The sequence below is a fragment of the Ambystoma mexicanum genome, chromosome 13, assembly GCF_040938575.1.
Source record: "Ambystoma mexicanum isolate Mex_15411 chromosome 13, UKY_AmexF1_1, whole genome shotgun sequence".
Taxonomy (NCBI): Eukaryota; Metazoa; Chordata; class Amphibia; order Caudata; family Ambystomatidae; genus Ambystoma; species Ambystoma mexicanum.
Window position 1 is genome coordinate 253,090,156 of NC_090938.1, and position 18,485 is coordinate 253,108,640.

At 44.6% G+C, this 18,485-nt stretch overlaps 1 protein-coding gene across 1 annotated transcript in view; it reads left to right on the forward strand.

Moving 5' to 3' along the window:
- The window catches only part of LOC138521151 (antileukoproteinase-like), a 79,932-nt gene extending 61,981 nt beyond the window's left edge, over positions 1 to 17,951 (forward strand). Inside the window, exon 4 of the mRNA XM_069633729.1 lies at positions 17,742 to 17,951. Within this exon, the coding sequence (XP_069489830.1) occupies positions 17,742 to 17,750 (9 nt within the window). The 3' untranslated portion in view covers positions 17,751 to 17,951. The remainder of the gene's footprint in view (positions 1 to 17,741) is intronic.
- Positions 17,952 to 18,485: the final 534 nt, after the last annotated feature.

An 18,485-nucleotide genomic window follows, 5' to 3' on the forward strand; every position in this document is an offset into this window, starting at 1 on the left:
ACAGCAGTTATCCCTCACCCCTTCATCGTAAAATGTGGCACTTCCTCCACTATCCTTTTCCTATATCATACTCTACTGTCCTTGTCCCTGGTTCATGATTCTACCTTCACTTGCATCATCCGGTCCTATATCCACATCCTCTAACCCATTGTTAAGGACAGTTGTCCTTAGCTCTGTAAATCAATTTTAAAAGGTTTTTTAAGCATTGGTGTGCCAAAAATGCATTGTTTTTCTTGTAATTTTCATTAAATACATGTAAAATAAATGTTAAAAAAAGAATCCAAGAGTAGAAGGAATGTAAACGTTATATACGAACTGTGCACGTGGGAGATGGGCATTTCGTACATATTCAATACTATACATCTGAAAACTTGCATTAAAGTCTTATTTTGATGCCAATTTTCAGCAGATATAAAGTGTGTACATGTACAAAATGTACAACTCTAATATGCCTTTTATATGTTTAAAAAATGAATGAAAGTGAAACCTGACTTCTATGTGAGTTTTCATACGACTTTATACCATATAAAGCATACACTCACATGCCACACGCGTGCCCACTGAACAACACACACACTTACAATCCCCAAAATATGGCACACATTACACCATACACTCTTATGACACATGCTCTTGTGACACTCTGTTATGACAAACGCACATACAACATAAGCGCATATGACACATGAACATGAATATGTCTTATTAGAATACACTTATACATGTTTTCCTGTGCCTTTCTTCCCATCAACTCCTGTTCTTTCTCCTCTGACCCTAGTAGCTACTATGAACACATATAATCACTGCACTGGCACCACAGAATGTACCCTCATGCATGCTTGCAAAACAAAGTAATTGACCGAAGCAAAGGGAAACCCCATATGTAGGACTAGCACTCACATAGCAGGTCATAATACTCGAGTGAGGTGAGAATCTTTCTCATCTCCATACCCTCCCCTTACATCTTCTCTTCTTCTTTCTCTGCTCCTTCACATGTGTACTTCTACTCTCTTATCCTATTTTTGTGAAGAAGCCTTTCCTCACTCTTTCCTTTTTTAAATATCTTACATTGTCCCCACTTTTTTGTCCTTTAGAATACACTGATAACGACTTTTCTAAGAAAACTAGTAGCTGAGTAGTGGCAGTTTAGCAGTCTTTGGCAGTGACTGCAGCTACTCTTTTCCTGCATCTACAGACTTCAGTCTATCCTCAGTTTCCAGTGTGTGGGGTGGAGACTGCTTAAAAACTCCACTTCCAAGCGGAGCGGCCACGGAGTAGCGGCAGAGTAGCAGTCTTTGCAGTGACTGCAGCTACTCTTTTCCTTCATCTACAGACTTCAGTCTATCTTCAGTTTCCAGTGTGTGGGGTGGAGGCTGCTTAAAAACTCCACTTCCCTGTGAAGCGGCTGCAGAGTAGCGGCAGAGTAGCAGTCTTTGGAAGTCTATGGCTGCTATGGATGCCATGGACTCCACGGATGTTGCTCTGCTCAGCCCCACCGCCCAGGAGAGAGGTCGCCGACTGAGTGCTCGCTTCCCCATGCTGAGGGGAAGAAGAAACCCCTCAGCGGCAGTGGGAAAGCCGACTGCTTACACACCATGTCAGAGGGCACGGAAGATTGCATCGAGCCAGACGGAGGCGTCCTGAGGCCTTCTGGTGCATGTTCTGCAGCTTTCAAGACGTCGGGTCCGGCATCCACCTCAACGCTGCGGCCCCAGCCGCCCTCGCCGCAACCCATTACAGACTCGGCAGCCCCCGCCAAGCACAACATAGCTGTCATGAGGTCGCACAGGGCACAGACGGAATCGGCAACAGCTCCAACAACCTCAAATGCCCACCCGCCCCCCGAAAACTGCCCAAACGGCCCAAGACGTACCTGTTGTAGCGGTCATCTTATCTGCTGCACCAACCGTTGGTGGTTCAGGGCTGTGCCCCTCCCCTGCGACCGCTGACTCTGTGCCACCTGTCGGAGGAGGGACGGTGCAGAGCTGCGGAGGAGTGGGAGGGGCTGGCGTGGCGCTGCAGGCTGCAGAGGGAGAGAGTGTTCCAGGAGGCGCCGGCGAGCCAAAAACAACAAAGTCTCTGAGAACGGGAGCAGAGCAACTTACTGCAAGTGCCTCAACAGCAGAGGAGGACGCTTTCAGACCTAACGATATGCAAATCAAGAAAACACCAGAAAACAGTCTGCCTGTCGAGGCTTTGGATTACATGCAAGAAGGGCACTTACAACATTCCCAACCTTTTGTGGTGAGCATTGAAATGCACCCCATACCACAAAAATGGAAGGCGCCGTCTGCACAATCCAAAGATGCCGCTCAGCTTGGCCTACCCTGGATTAACGCACCAGACCCATATGGGGAATGGGAAGACTCAGAAGACCTGAGCTGTAACTCAGACCACCCACCAACGAGAACAGCCACTCCAACCAAGGGCGAAGGACCTCGCCCCAAGAAAAGCAAAAGGCCCCTAAGGACCAAAACATCACGGGCAGCCCAGTTGTACGTCCCACCCATCTACACAGGTGGGCTGACAAAAAAAGCCGACAAATTCTTTCCTTCTAGAAATAGTAAAAAGCAGCCAGCTAAACGCCCAACCAGGAAAATACTAAAACCCAATGAAACCCCCAAACTTGTGGAAACCAAACTCTCTCTAACCCACACCTTAAAAGACTTCTTTGGGAAACAATGCAAAAGAAAATATGACAAGATTCGCGAAATCAGCGACAGCGAAATGCAGGAAGTCGTGTTTAGCTCGGAGGAGCACGCAGAGCCCCACAACGTAATGATAACAAACCTTAACTCGCCTGCCTCTCTGCACCAAGTCAAACCATTGCAGATGGAAACCCCCCCTGAATCAGAACTGACGGGGGTAAAGTCGAAATATCCAGAGACACCAGACCTGCCACACCACCAAGACACACCAACAACGGGCAACGCATCAACCCAGCAAAAACGCCAGACCTGTGGCGTCACTGCTCCACATGACAAGCAGTTGGCTGTCCACCTCCAACAGGACCATGGGAAGATAAACCCTTTGGAGTCACTCCAGGCCCAACCACAGTGAAGGAGAAACGGTTGAGTCGCCATGATTGCTCGGACTCTGCCCTGGAGCAAGGTCATGGGGCATATCCTATGTCTAACGACCTCCCTAATCAACCCAAAGAAAAGGAAGACTTGGTCCTTGTAAGCAAAATGCCCTCGCGTGCCAGAACAAAAAAGACTCCCTGACATCAATGCATCGACCCCCTTGAGAGCTAGAAGGTATAGCGAACTACCAAAAACACCTTTGAGAGTCATTAGACTCAACGAACTACCAGAATCCACAACAGTTGACTCGCCAAAGAAAAAACAGGATATTTTGACAATAATGTCAGCTGTAACGGTGGCCCTCGCTCCCTTCACAAAACTGTACGGGTCGAAAAACGACACTTTAAAAGACCGTAGCACAATCTCAGCAATGATGCACTCCAAACTCCTCTATTTGGAGGGATACATTGTTGCCATGGAAAAACAATCAGAAAAAGCTCAACCACTTACAGCACGACAGGACACTCCAGAAGACCAGAGGCAAGCAACCCTAACAACTTCCCAAGCGGTAGGGTGGCAGACCTCGTGCAACTGGAATAAACCCAAGGAAGTACCATTCAACATGTTAACCGGTCTTGGGATGAGCGAAAACCCGCTCACCAACACACCCAAAAAACAGTTTAAAGCATCTGAGAAAACTATTAATCCCTCAAGAGAAACCAAAGACCGAGGTAAAAAAAAAAACAGTCAACCGGAAATGAAGCGACCGTCAAACTGCATGTGTGAAGGTAACTGAATCCATGCTGAATAAAGACTTCTCAATCTTCGCAGACTCCAAGGCAACACAAGTCGAAACGTCGAGGAGGGAGAAACAACTGGTCTTCCGCCTACCACCATCGGAAAAGAGGCTGGTTACAAAGTCACATACGAAGCCGGGCCAGCAAGCAAGGCCAGAGGCGAGCCGCAACCTCAGCGACACGGATCCCAAACACACCAAGGAGAGACATCCATCTGTTTGCATCGACCTGGTGGAGCCAACTAGCCCTCTGGACACATCAAAAACGACAGAGGACCTTCTGATGGAGGAATCCTTTCTAAATGTAGGCAAACATCTTGACAATTCTCTGGTGGTTATACCCGATGAGGCCTCGACCCTAGTCAATCATAAATCACAGAGACATGAATCCTTGACAAATATAAATGCCTGTGAGGCAAAAGACCAACTCTCCTTCCCGACATCGGAGGAGCCCTATAAGAAGACAGTCCAAATTGAAAAATGGGGGTCTGACCGTCTGGCGCACAAGGAACTCGTGACTTCATCTGAAAGACTGCATCGGCACTACTATTCAAAAGCACGAAGCTCACTAAACTACAGCCCAGGGAAATTAACAAGAACACTCCACGAAAACGTGACCAACACAGGAGGATCGCAGAGAAACCAATCTCCAAAAGAAAGCAGAAAAACGCAGAGGAGAGCCGAAATCCAAGAAACAGAAAATCGAGGCAGAGGCTCCCCTAAAAACCCAGAGCCCACATAGCGAAGAGCCTAAACCCAGTCTTCAAACTGGACCAAATAAGTGACAGTAGAGAATACGTCATCCTCAACAGAAGAACAGTAATGGAACTGATCCACAGCGTACCGAAACTTAGACAGTGGAATCTAACGATCTAAAAATAGTAGAGCCAAGCCATGAAGGTAGACAGGCAACCACCTACCTGTACACAACCTCCAGAATCTGTAAAACAGAGGCTATGTGACTCCATGGGAAGCCTCTTGAAACTCGGTTACGATCTGAGAGAAATGGATGAATCCAGACACCAACAACTGCAGGATACCCACAGGCAAGGCCAAACCCACTCAAGTCCATCTACAAGAAAAGAAAAGACCAGGCGCTATAGATTACCATCCGACAACAGTCAAAACAAGCGTCACCAATTTGGTCCCGAAGAAGTGTTTACTGAAACTCCTACGGAGAAGGCGAGAAGGTCCCACGGTGACAAAGGTAACAAACTTCAATCTAACCAGGAAGATAGATCAGAAGGAATCCGAAAGCAAAGCAAAGAAAGAAAGCCAGAGGCTGTCTAAGAAATCGTACGAAGACCAACTGGCCAATTGACATCAATAGAAAGAACATTCACACAGACTGTCAACAAAGAATCCGAACAGCCGACTGAAAGGGGAAAACTCCATTCCCTGCAGAACCTATGGACTTGGCTTCTGAAGTCTCTGGCTCCCCAAAGAAAATAGCAACTCAAGATCACCCAGTCATTTGACCCAACAACAAAACGAACTAACACCAATTCAACCACCAGACTAGGCTCATGGAACACACAAGGGTTTTCTCACGGTTCTGGGAGATATGAACTGGGCCTCCTTTGACATCTTGTGCCTCCAGGAGATGTGGCTCACAGAGAATCCCGTCAAGCGATCACAACTTACTAAGCACAACGTGGCCATCCTTCTCGGTGGAAAAAGTCATGCCTAACTCAAACTTGGCAGTAAACCCCAAAGGAAATCATCTATCATTGGGTGTAAACAATATCATCACCCTGATCAACAACTGCGCTCAGCTGGGAACATCAAGCGTGCCTAATCTCCAACCAGACTACTGCTCGTTGCTTAACATCTTTAAAAAAACGAAACTGAACCAAGGTGCAGCTACAAAGAAACCAATCCACAACTACGATCAAATACTAGTTGTCAAAAGATGTCCTTTAAGAAGACCACTAGCTAGCAACAGCTCAGAGGCAAATAGACAAGCTCTATCTGACGGACTGAAGCATTACAAGACCTTGCTAAAATCTTATCGCCTCTCCCTGTACCAAAAGGACTCAGAAGAAATGCTGAGGCCTGTCTGTGGCAAAAACACTCAAAAACTTTGGGCTCTGATCAATGCCACTGACCGAACTACGAGCGACTCGTTAATAAACAGCATTGGAGAAGACACTTGGACAACACACTACAAAAGTCTTTTTTACGATCTACTTGGGATTTTGCCAAGTATGCAGGAACAAGACACGTTGCCCTGAGTGGACCTTGACGACAGACAGGACATCCTGGAAATTCTGAAGAAACTCAAATATGCACGTGCCCCAGGCCCTGATGGGCTGTCGAACATGCATCTGAAACAGCCCCCGAAGAATGGTCTTTGTTCATCATTAAAGTCTTTCAAAGATCTGTAAAAGCCAAGAAATTACCAAACTCCTGGACAACCTCAGTAGTAGTTCCAATCTTTAAAAAAGGAAACAGAGATGACCCCAAGAACTTCCGTCCTATCGCACTTCTGGACGTGATTGGTAAAGTATATGGGTCACTGCTGCTACACCAATTCCTATCATGGTCTAGTAGGGCACCCTGTGACAACCCATTCCAGTCTGGGTTCAAGAAAAACATTGGCACCAACACCAATATACCAACATTGAGCATCCTGAAGAGCAAAACACTGGCAGGAAGCCCTCGAATCTTCATGGCCTTTATTGATCTAAGCCAAGCCTTCGATCAGTAGACATAGCGAGACTGTGGGAGAAATTAAGGAAGTGGAACTGCCCAGCTGAAATACTACAACCGATCACAGCACTCCACAACAACACCAGAATACAAGTCCGCTTAAATCATCAAGGGCTTCTATCAGAAGAAATAATCACAAATCAAGGGATAAAACTAGGCTGCCCGCTGGCCCCGGCTCTCTTTTTGGCTTACATGGGAGATTACAAGGAAACGGAGTCAAGGGTTAGAGCCTTTCCTCCGCAACTTGGTCAGGTCAAAATATCTAGGATCCTATACGCAGACGACATTATTCTCCTTGACCAAACTGCCATTGGACTACAGAGACAGCTGACCAAATTTGCTGAATACATCTAGAAATCAACAAATCAAAAACTAAAATACTATTGATTGGAAAGGGGAGAGGAAAAGCAGACAACTTTGTCTGGCGTCTGGAAGGTGAACGCATTGAGAAGGTCATAGACTTTAAGTACCTGGGCATTATGATAGATAGCTCTCAACACGAAAGTGCCATGCAAAACTACCTGCAAGACAAAACAAAGAGCCTAACGTCTCAGGCTAAAGCCATTGACAAGAAGTTTGGCCGCTTCTCTTTAACACCAGTTATAGACTTCTACAAGGCTATGATTGTTCCATCGTTTGTATACGGAGCGGAAGCCATGCCAGGGCTACCTAAGAAGATCTGGCTCACACTTGAAAGCCACTTCTGGCGGAAAATGTTGAACCTGCCGACCTCAAAGCCCATGGCCCCAATAAGGCGCGAATTGAGCCAGCTGTCATTACAATCGGTGGTTGAAAGAAACTCCATGATGCACTCCTGTTGGAAAACTGCTTGGAGCTGCTGAAAGCAATTAATCACGAGTAGATTGGGGGTCGCTGCACAGTACTAAACCTCTGGTCAGCAGACCAAGAAGCCAAACTAGAAACAATCCAATGTTGTAAACAAGACCTGATTGAGAACCCAAAAAAAGATTCACAAAAAAACAAATTAATCAGACTTGATCAAAACATGCAAACAAGCGGCGACTTACAAGCGGACCTTGCATCTTCCGTACGCGCCCCAAAAACTTCACGTGCTACAACCTTTTGTGGGCAAATACCCAAACAAGAAACTGAGGAACTTCTTTTTAAGAGCTCCCCTTAACCTTCTTCATACCAACGAAATCCTGGCCATTCGTGGCTTGACTATCTCAAACAAATGCAGATTCTGCAAAAACCGTGAGGTCGAAACAACGAGGCATCTTCTTCTATCATGTCCAGGAGTGGAAAACATCAGGCAACCCTACTTGAATCCCATCCTAGCCTCAGCCCACATTTTTGCTGAAGACCTCTGGTGGACAAGGCTAATCGAAGGCCAAAAGACAGCGTGGGTGACGGCTACAGCAAAAATATTGGACCTAATCTTGGCTATGGCCGACAAAGAAAAGTAGGCAAAAGCACATAACTGGAAAGCAAAACGAAAAAATTCTTGTAAAAACCTTGAGGATTTGTATGTAGGTATAAAATGTATTTTTTTTAAAAAACGCCAGAATTCACCCGTAAACTATTTACTGCACGCCCACCCCTCCCACTCCTTCCAAGAACATGCAAGAGAGAGAGAGGTCTAGTCACCAAAAACAACATGGTAATTAGTAAGTGACACTTGTCAGCGTGACATCTAGTATTTCTGGATTCAAAAGTAAAAGATAGTGCGGCTGCTATACGGCAGTCTTCAGCAGTAATAAAACGGTCATCAGAAAACAACTTGTCCTTCTGTCAATGTCCCTTTAAACTCGCCATCTGCAAAATAAGCATGTCTCTACTCATGTATATAGACCCAAGCTAGCTACCCATGTCGCATTCTCTGCACCCTATTGTTTCACATTTAATATTCGGTCCTTCTCTCCATCTCATGGCTAAAAATCATATCGACTCTCAAATCTACCTTTTTCATACTCCATTTTCTATTGATGCCTTCCAAATGACTTCTCTTCTTCTAATCCTAAGAACCACACCCTGCACAAGAGCTTCACTTTCTAATGTTTCCCTTGTCACTTACTGCTAAGCAAGCCATTTTCTTTCTCCTTTTCCCTATTGCCTTTAATATGCCTATGGTTATAAATCAGGGTCATTACTCATGCCGGCACTGAATGTAGCCTCACATGTGCTTCCAAGATCAAAAATGGACTGAGACAAAGGGAACCCCCACACAGAGGACTAACACTCACATAAGAGATCGCAATTGCACTAGTACCACCCACGTCCGACTGAGAACCTTCCACCTCTCCCTCCCCTCCCCTGAGCCCTTGCACCCATTTCCTTTTTGCCTAACTTCGCCCAGGTGTTTCTAACCTTTTACCTTAACTTTTAACATCCTGTTTTTTTCCCACTTATCTTTGAACAGAAGAAGGCATTTTAGAAGTAAAGAAGCGAGTTGTTAAGGACAAAAGACAACATCAAATAAAGCAGAGAAAAGGACAACACTTTGCAAGAAATCAAATAAATGCTGCATATTATCAAGTGTGGTATCAAAATTATAAAAGTGGACATTTCATTACTGAATGAAAAACTTAAAAAGATTAAAGTCCCCATGAAAACCTTCCCTGCCCAATACATCAAATTATATAAATCGTTATCATTTGTCTTGTGTGTTAAGAAATGTGAGTGTTGTGTATTAGAATACATTACTATGGCATCATCCACATTCCTCCGGGAGTAAAAAGCGTTTTCCACAGCATTTCCACCAGCATGAAAATCACCTGCTTGCAGAACTGCTCGAGTACGTGTATACTACAATGGAAAGGCCAGAGAGAAAAATATATATATATATATTTTTCAAAAACAGAAAAAACCTAAACATTTGTAATCAGCTGCATTACCCCTCCATCTTCCTCATCCCAGTAGCCCATTATCCCACCACACTTTTCCTCATTCCATTACCCAGCCTCGCTCTCCCTCATAGCAGTACCCCATCACCCCAGCTCACTCTTCCTTATTCCAGCACATCCTCCATCAACTGCCACCACCTCATACCCCCCTCCTTAGTAATCAACCAAATCAAGTTGCACCAATAATCAAAAAATACACAGGAGCATAGCCAGCAGTCTCCAATTCCACTGACCATGGCCTTCAGAGAAGACCAGTTGCCAAGGCCTTTGCCCGTGTAACTGTACATGTTACACCAACTATTGAAATAGAGCCCTAATAAATAACTAGATCGCACCTAAAAAGACAATAGCCTAAGTCCAGAGGCCCATAGGCTATCCTCGTCCCTTTACACCCCTCCTTTTATTCCACAGATAATTGATCACGCTACCAATCCATGGTGACATCTATGACATCAACTATACCAATAGCATTCATTCCCATTAATAATTCCTGCATTAATGTAGGCAACACTGATTACCGTGATAAAGCAGTGATCACCATTTTCCGCTCTAACAAGAAAATGCGCACACATTTGAACGTCTTCCCCATCCCCCTGACAACACCAGGTGTCCACCTACTATTTCTGAGTCTCCCTCCCTCTCTCACAGGTTCCCATTTTGCCTTCTGGTTTCATGTGACGCACTTTCCATTCCTAGTGTGCTTTTCAAATTAGTGTCGAAATCTCAAGAGATTCCTGCAGGACTCCCCACGTAAAGTGGGCCAAACAGGCTTCCCAGTCCACCCCCCTCTCCCACTGCACATGTACTCCTCCCTCGCCACCATCTCAACACTAAGCACCATCCCTTTCCCACCTGCAAATATAATTTTGAGCACTTTTCTCTTTTTGCTTCCCTCGGAAATACCACAGGAATTACCTGCATTGAGCACAAAAAAGTTGCAACTTTTCATTTCAGAAAAGACTCTGCTGCAATGCCCCAAGGGATATATAAAAGATTTTTGGGGGGACAGGAGGCACCCCTTATCTGTCAAATATTATAAAAACCTCTGAACAGATTTACTCCAAACCAGCAAAAAGCACCTCTGCAACACTTTGTGCCCAACTTGCCTGTTATTTGGTCATATTGTCTATTTGTTTTCACGCTAAGGGTGTTCAATGGAACCACTTTTTCTCTATGAAAAAAAGAATGGGAGTAGGCAGAAAACAGCATTTATTAATCTTCTTAATAACCTTCAAACTGTTTAATGAATGTACACTGAAATTCCCATTTTGGAGGGGCCCGGGACACAGATTTTGTTTGGGGAAAATGTCTTTCAAATCTATCCAGCGAGCCAAATGTGATAAGCAATAGCATTCAGGGAAAAGTCAATGCAAAGAGGTTTTACCTTAACATTAGTGCAGCAACCGCCACCCTATAATATTACTATATACACATTTGTACGACACAACCATGTCTGGATAATTAATATTCAATATCTTTAATTCATATAGTTTACTTAACGGGTTTCGGCATGCTGTCCTTACTATGTGAAAAAACTGGGTGTCTCTCTACATTTCCCGAACAAAGGGGACACATTTAGAACCTGTTGATGCAGTGTCCCTTTCCTCGCAGTGTCCTCTACCAGTGCCCACATTGCCTCCATGCCTAGAATGGCCCAAGGTATTCTAAAATCTTTATATAGCAATCCCAACAGTTCAAAATTAGCACTTAATCCTGAGAAGAATCAATCTTCACCTACTAACACATGCAATATCCATGAAACAGTCTGGGCACTCGTCGTCTTACACATAGATGTTGGCTGCGCTCTTCTCATAGGTCTCCCAGATGCACACTTATCATCCCCAAAATCGGTCCTGCGTACATACGCGTGGCTCATCTCTGGCTGCAAACAGTTGGCCACATGACCCCAAACTCATCTCCCTTCACTATCTTTCTCTCACCAATACACCTTGTTAGTAACCGGCTGCATCATCTGCACGTCCCACATCACTGAGAGACCTTTGTACTTATAGGACAAGCTATACACATCTGGAGAAGCACTTGTATCCAAAAACTAGCTACATTCCAGTCTGCAAAACTGCGAAGTAAACAAGGATGGTCGCATGGAGAGGGCTTACCGAACTATGCTCCCATGATCTAGAAGGTCCTGGCGCTCCAAATCAGTCTTACACCTTCAGAGAAGAATCTACGACTTTGCTCTTCAAACAATATCCCGTGGGACCCATGCAAAATCCCTTTGGATCCTAACCAATGCCGATAAGACTGCAAAAGTTACATTACTTCCAGCGGTTCTGCTGAGAATATATAAACGAACCTTGAATCAATTTGAAGCTCACTCCCCTCATACTGTGCAACTGCATTTCTATTTGTCCATCTTCCCGGGGCTAGTGCAAGCACTAGGCAAACTAAGTCTCTGCCTAGGGTGCTGGCACCAAGGGGTGCCAAAGAGAAGGATTTTCTCTCTGCTTTCAATAATTACAAAAAAGATGTAAGCCAATCCGAGTTAAGTAGCTGCATAATGTCCTCCTGTAATTACGGAGTGCCCTGAAGCAAATGAAAATGCTCACATTTTTAGGAGTCTCTAGTATTGCAATGTTATCAGTGCTATTGCTTACTGACATAGAACAGGACATGGTCTGGCACAAATGAAGGCACAGAGGCCTAGCAGGAAGAAATGTTGATAGAAAAATGTGGTCAGAGCCAGTGCACTCACACCAGGTAAGTCAAGAGTCATGGTAGAGCCCTCTTGGAACTTCTGGCACAGAGTATAGACCAGGCGAGTGCACCTCACAGGTAGGAGGGAGATGGGGTGGCTATAGGGGCTTCATGCAAGTTCAGCCACAAGAAATTATAGGCCTTATCCACATAATCTCAGAACAGGTCAAAGTGCACTGTTATTGTAGTACATTTACTCTGAAACATTTTCATTAGCATGAGCAACCTGATAGCTATAACTTTTTAGGCAATGCTGAGAGGACTGACTCAGAGTATTGACGCCCACAATTGGTTTGTTGCAGCATTTGCTCGCATGTGGAATTCATGCATATTTATTCATGCAACTTTTAAATAATTTCATGAATAAATGGATGCTATATAGGGCACAGATAATGTTTGAAAGTTGAAGTACTTTGAATATGGGTAAATTAACTGTAAGCATTATGTAGCATTTTTCTAAAGCTAACAAAGATGCCAAATTAATTTACAATCTTCTCTGCTAGCTTTCAAGGCAATACTGAACAATACTGGTCAAACTTTGCTGTCTTTGCCAGTATATTCATATCCAGTGCAGATTATAAATCCAATATAAGCGTGGTGGCTGAGGATATGTGCATGCTGATGGTCAATATCAGTACTCAACCTGTAAGAGTTTTATATGGGCCTTCTGATGTTAAAATGCTGGTGAAACATTGAACTTAATGTGAAAAGTACTAAACAAATTTAACAGTTTGGAAGGTCATACAAGCAATTTGATGATGGAAAAAAAGGTGTGACCCTGTTATGCGTTGGGTTATGTTATGTTATAGAATTTATAGAGAGCATTTTTTCACCAATGGCAGCTGGGCACTAATATCAATCCAAGGTAGTGCAGTTGTATAGCTAAAATAAGAGTTTTCAGGGCATGCCTGAACATAAGGCGATTCTCTATAATTCTGACACCACGTGGCAGTGCGTTCCACAGCTTGGCGGTCCCTACCAAAAATGCACCGCCAGTTCTAACCAGTTTGTAGTATGGAATCACCAGAAGATAACCATCATGCGAACAGAGAGCTAAAGTAGGAACCTAAAGCTGGAATTTAACCTGAAGGTATTCAGCTCCCAATCCATGTACGGCGCGATGTATAACACAATGTGATTTAAACTCGATGCATTTTGTCACCGGGAGCCAATGGAGGTTCTGCAGAATAGGTGTAGTAGGCGTGCTGTAAGGGGAGCCAGTAGCCACCCGAGCCGCTAGATTCTGGAGTCGCTGAAGGGGCTGATGAGATACAGATGCTGTACCAAGTACAGAGAGTTACAGTAATCCAGGCGGCTCATTACCAGTGAGGCTGCCACTGGTGCATGAAACCGTCTCATAAGGAAAGGAAAAACTTTCCAAAGTATTTTTAACTGCAGATGTCCTCCCTGGCAGATGGTACCAATCTGGACTTCCATCGAGAGCGAAGAAGACAGCTTCACTCCCAGATCCCTCACAACCGTCACTGAAGAGGGAAAGAGTCCCAGCAAGAGAGGCCAGAAGGAGGGGGTCCACAGGACAACAGCAGATGAGGTCCAGCCATAAGGACCTCCGTCTTGTCCCCATTCAATCTAAGCCAGTTGGAACCCATTCACCGCCCCACGGCCTCCACGCAACTCCTAAACTGAGAGGATGTGTCAGTATGCAGAAGATTCAGCTTGACTAGAATCAGTGTGTCATCTGGATATGAGTAACACCTGAAGCTGTGGGAGTGAAGGAAACCTACCAGAGGTTGCATATATACATTCAAAAGAATAGGGGACAGGGCAGAGCCCTGATGTACACCACAAGAAAGAGAAACAGAAGTCGAGTATAAAGGAAAAAGAGTTTGTGCCCTTTCTGAAAAGAAAGAAGAGAACCATGTCCATACCGGGACGGAGATACTAGAGGCGATCCAGCAGGATGGAGTGGTCAAATGTATCAAATACAGATCTGATAAAATCAGCACTCCCACTCCACCCCGATTGGACAGCTGCACCAGATCGTCCATAGCTGAGGCGAGAACACCCTCAGTCCCACAACCCGGGAGAAAACCAGACTGAAAGGAGATAATGAAACTAGACTCTTCCAGGAACTGGCTGAGCAAAGGAGAGATACGAGACTCAAGAAGTTTCATAGGAAAAGAGAAAAGAGAGATTGGCCAGAAATTTGCAGAAATAGAGGGGTCAAGGGAAGGTTTTTAAGAAGAGCAATCACCAATGCCTGTTTCAACCCTGCAGGAATCAACCCGGTGGTACACGATGCATTCACCGCCTGAATGACCCAAGGAGTGATCTTAGTCATAATTTCTTTCCAGATATCCAAGGGCACTGTCTCCACAGGTGATGCCGATTTAAGTTTAGAAGTCCCCTGTAAGATGTCTTCTTCAGAAAACACAGGGAAGGAAGACCAAGGATGGCCTGAAGTTTCCAAGTTAGGGAAGTCCTCTATGTGCGCAGTGGCAGATATGCTTGCCTGGATGTCAATTATTGTTTGCACAAAATAAAACAAGAGAAAATCCCAGAGAACCTGTGACAGCACCACCATCGATGATGAATTAGAAGTGGATGAAAGTGAGTGTATCAAGGAAAAAAGTTCCTTAGGTTGGTTTAAAGCTACTCTGACCCTCTCAGGGAAAAGGAGCATTTAGCCCCGCAGGTAGCACCATGATAGACTACAGAGGCAGATTGAAATGCCTGTCTATCACTATGCAAATAGTCCACTCACCATTTACGCTCGGCCTGTCTGCCTTTTTAACCGCAGGGCTTTGAGATCTTCCAAAAACCAGGGTTCTGTGGGACATTTACGAATCTTAACCTGATGCATCGAAGCCAGCTCATCTGCAACGTAAGGTAGATTATTGAAGAGGTGTAGATAAATCCATTATCTGGACACTGCCACACTTTCCTGTCAGCCGAGAGACAATGCCATCCTTGCTCACCGAACGCCGGCTATGTTTAAGAATCTCTGTGGAGCTAGATTTTGGATGATCCACACGTGCTTTGATGGTAAATGGCACTGCACAGAGGTCTGACCATATCATTTGGAAGACAGGGTGGACCATCACAAGTGAAGATGCTAAAAACACAAGATCGAGAGTGTTGCCACGTTGATCGGTTGGCTGATGGACCAGATGAATACATCTACAGCCGCTCAAGCTGTAAAAAAAAAACAGGACTGCGAGAGGATCTGGCTGGGGGTTAAAGCTCAGATTAAAATCGCCTGCAATTAACAAGCTGGTAAATGTATGGTGGAGGTCTGAAAATAAATCTCTAAATATAGTTCCAAAGGATCATATCGAGGAGGACGATAAACAACAAATAGATGTAGCACCATTGATGTAGGTAAGGTGCAACAGAGTAACAGAGCTTCCATTTTAATAGAGTGGACTAGTGGCAGAACAAGCAACTTAATGCTGATTGGGTGACAGGGTCATGCGAAAGAGGAGCTCTCCATGTGCATTGGAACAAGAAACCTGCATGGATCTAGAGTTCATGCTGTACCTGTTCTTTGCAAGTGAAAGTTAAACCGTCACTCCTAATGCGGTGCACATTGCCATAGTTCTGCCCATGCTGCACTTGTACTAGTTTAGGTGGAAAACCTACACTGGCGTTGCACATGCTGAACCTGTACCAGTGTGAGGGAAGATGGGACTGATGTTGTTTGTGAGATAAAAGTACCAAACTGAGTGAAGTGTGCATGGAAGCTAGCGAACAGTAGCTCTGCCAATGCTATAGTTCTGTATATTTATAAGGGAAACTTACACTTGGTCTGGCATGCAGTTCCAGTACACGTTTGCATGGAACATGCACTCACCCTGCCATTAGTGAGACTGTTTATGAGGGAGGCTTGTACCGACTATCTACATACTGTATCTTTGAGGGAAGCTTGCCTGGCTCTACCCATTTTGTCCATGTACCCACATGTTAGGGGAACATGTAATAGGCTTGTCAATGCTGCACTGGCCTGCCCACTCTATGCTTGTACTTGTTCATTAGGGATGCTTGCATTGACTTTTCTTGTGAGGCAACTTCTGCAGAACCTTTTGTGAATGAAGTTTGATCTTGTTGTATAAATTATGTATCTGTTTGTGATGGAATGTTGCGCTAGCCATGTTCCTGCTCTATGTATATTTGTTTTTTATGGAAGCTTGTAGCGACCCTACACATGCTCTACCTGCTTGTGGAAAGCATCCAATGGCCCATGCGGATCCTGATGGATTTTGAGCAAAGCTTGTAAAAGTCTGGTCTATGTTGTACTTGTTTGAAAAAGGTGTGTACCTGTTGTGTTTATGAGGGAACCTTGTGCTGGTCCTATGCATATGCAAACTATATGTGCTGTATTTGTGGGGGAACATTGTACCTTTGGAAACTGTGCAGCACTGCGGCGTAGACTGTGGTTTACGAGTGCCTGTGAGGGACTTTGTACCTGTTGCTTCCCATGGTGTACCTGTTTGGTGTGTGATGTTAGCTTGCAATGTTGCTGACCTTGATCTATCTGCCCAGTGTGTGATGGAAAATGTTCAATGCTGCTCCTTATGCAGTTCCTTTTCATTGGGCAAGCGTCACTTGCCGGGACATCCATATGGTACTGTTAATGTTTGTCAGGGAAGTTTCACCTTCTGCTGCAAGTGTTGTCTTTTCTGTGTGTGAATAAAGTTTGCACTGTTTATGCCAGTACTGTACCTGTCTAGCAAGTTAAGGAAGCAGCGTGGCACATACTGTTGAAAAACGGAAATGGTAGGATTTGCTGCAGTACATTTCATCAAAGAATTTGTTGCATTTTTTATAATTGATTTTGCTGCATATATATGTGGGTGTGGGCTTGGGGAAATAATTAATGCAGGGGATTGAAGGGCGAAGTTGTATGGCTCTCCCCCTGCATATATATGTGGCAAAACCAACCTGTCAACAAACATGTTTCGGATGAATTCCCCTTCGAGGAAATGTATTCAAGCAAATCACCCTAAACCATGAAAAACAATTAATGACTTCACAGGGCAAACTGAGCAGTACTAGGAGGAGATTGTTGGGTAGTTAGTGACAAATGGCACATTTTAAAAATTACTGGACCAGAACAAATTGTTAAAACTCCCAACTGCACAGTGAACTAAAGCCCTATTTTAAAAAAACCTGGTGGAAGCAGGGCATCGCCACTCCACCGTGTGGCGGCCAGCCGGGAGACAGTGCCGGTGCCCCATTTTCAATCTGGCCGTAGTGGTAATGTCTGAGGCTATTATTCTCAATTCTACTGATATCATAGATGTTTTGTGATTCTGCCCATGTGTAATATTAATCTTTCCTGATCTTAATCCAGCCTATATAAAATATATATAGTGTGTGTAAGAGAGTGATTTAACTTTACCTTCTTTTGAAAAGGTCTAAAACATGGAGAAACCACAGCTTGTGAGTGTGGCAGGAAAGACATGCTTGTGAGGTGGGGAGAACACATCTGGAATGAGGGGACTGTACAGTCAGGACACACGGGGTTGGTAGTGGGTGTGCAAAATTACCTTTTGCCTAGGGTTTGCAAAAATAATTGCACCAGAACTCCACCTTGCTCCATTACCGTTGAACTATGTGCAGTTCTCTGTTTCTGATTACCTGTCACTGTGCCCTGTCTCTTCTCTACAGGGAAAATAAGAACCACTCAACCCACTTGCAGTCAGAACAGCAGCGAAATCAAGGACAGGTGGGGCCGCCCAGCTGAAAAGAACCTAGAACATATTCTGGAATTGGAATGATCTGGCAACACTTCTAAATGGGACAACTGGCAAAATGGTCCCAATTTCTTATGAATATGCTCTGCCCTCTAACATAATAAAAATTAATTTCCTTCATCAATCATGTTTATCTTATTTCATGTGTTTTCATGGTCGGAGAGTATGCATCGGTTCAGGGTCAAGAGGTGAAGATGGATGAGAGATAAACTACTGCTAGAGTTCCCATAGAGGGCAGGATATCACTGCAATCAGAATCATATTATCCAGCACACAGTCACCACTTATCAGCGGATCACCCTTTATATCACTTCATCACCTTTAGTCGCACTGTACCTAGACAATAAGGTCAATGATAGCCGTACCTGCCCATCTGGCCACATCATTTTGACAGATTAATTGAAGGGGCATTTCACTAAATTGTGGGGTATTTTTAGGGGGAGTTGCGGGGTGAGGGAGTAGTTTAAAAGTAATTCTGAATGTTGTGGGATGATTCAACCCACGTCTTCCTCTGCAATACGGCTTCCCTGTATTCTGATGGTGCCAGAAATATCCAAATGGCTGCAAAACCATTGTGCGCGCCAAAACCTCTGAAAATCGCATTTTGCAACGCCCAAAAAGATGGCTGCCCAATCCGCCACGCATGTTGTCAGTGGTG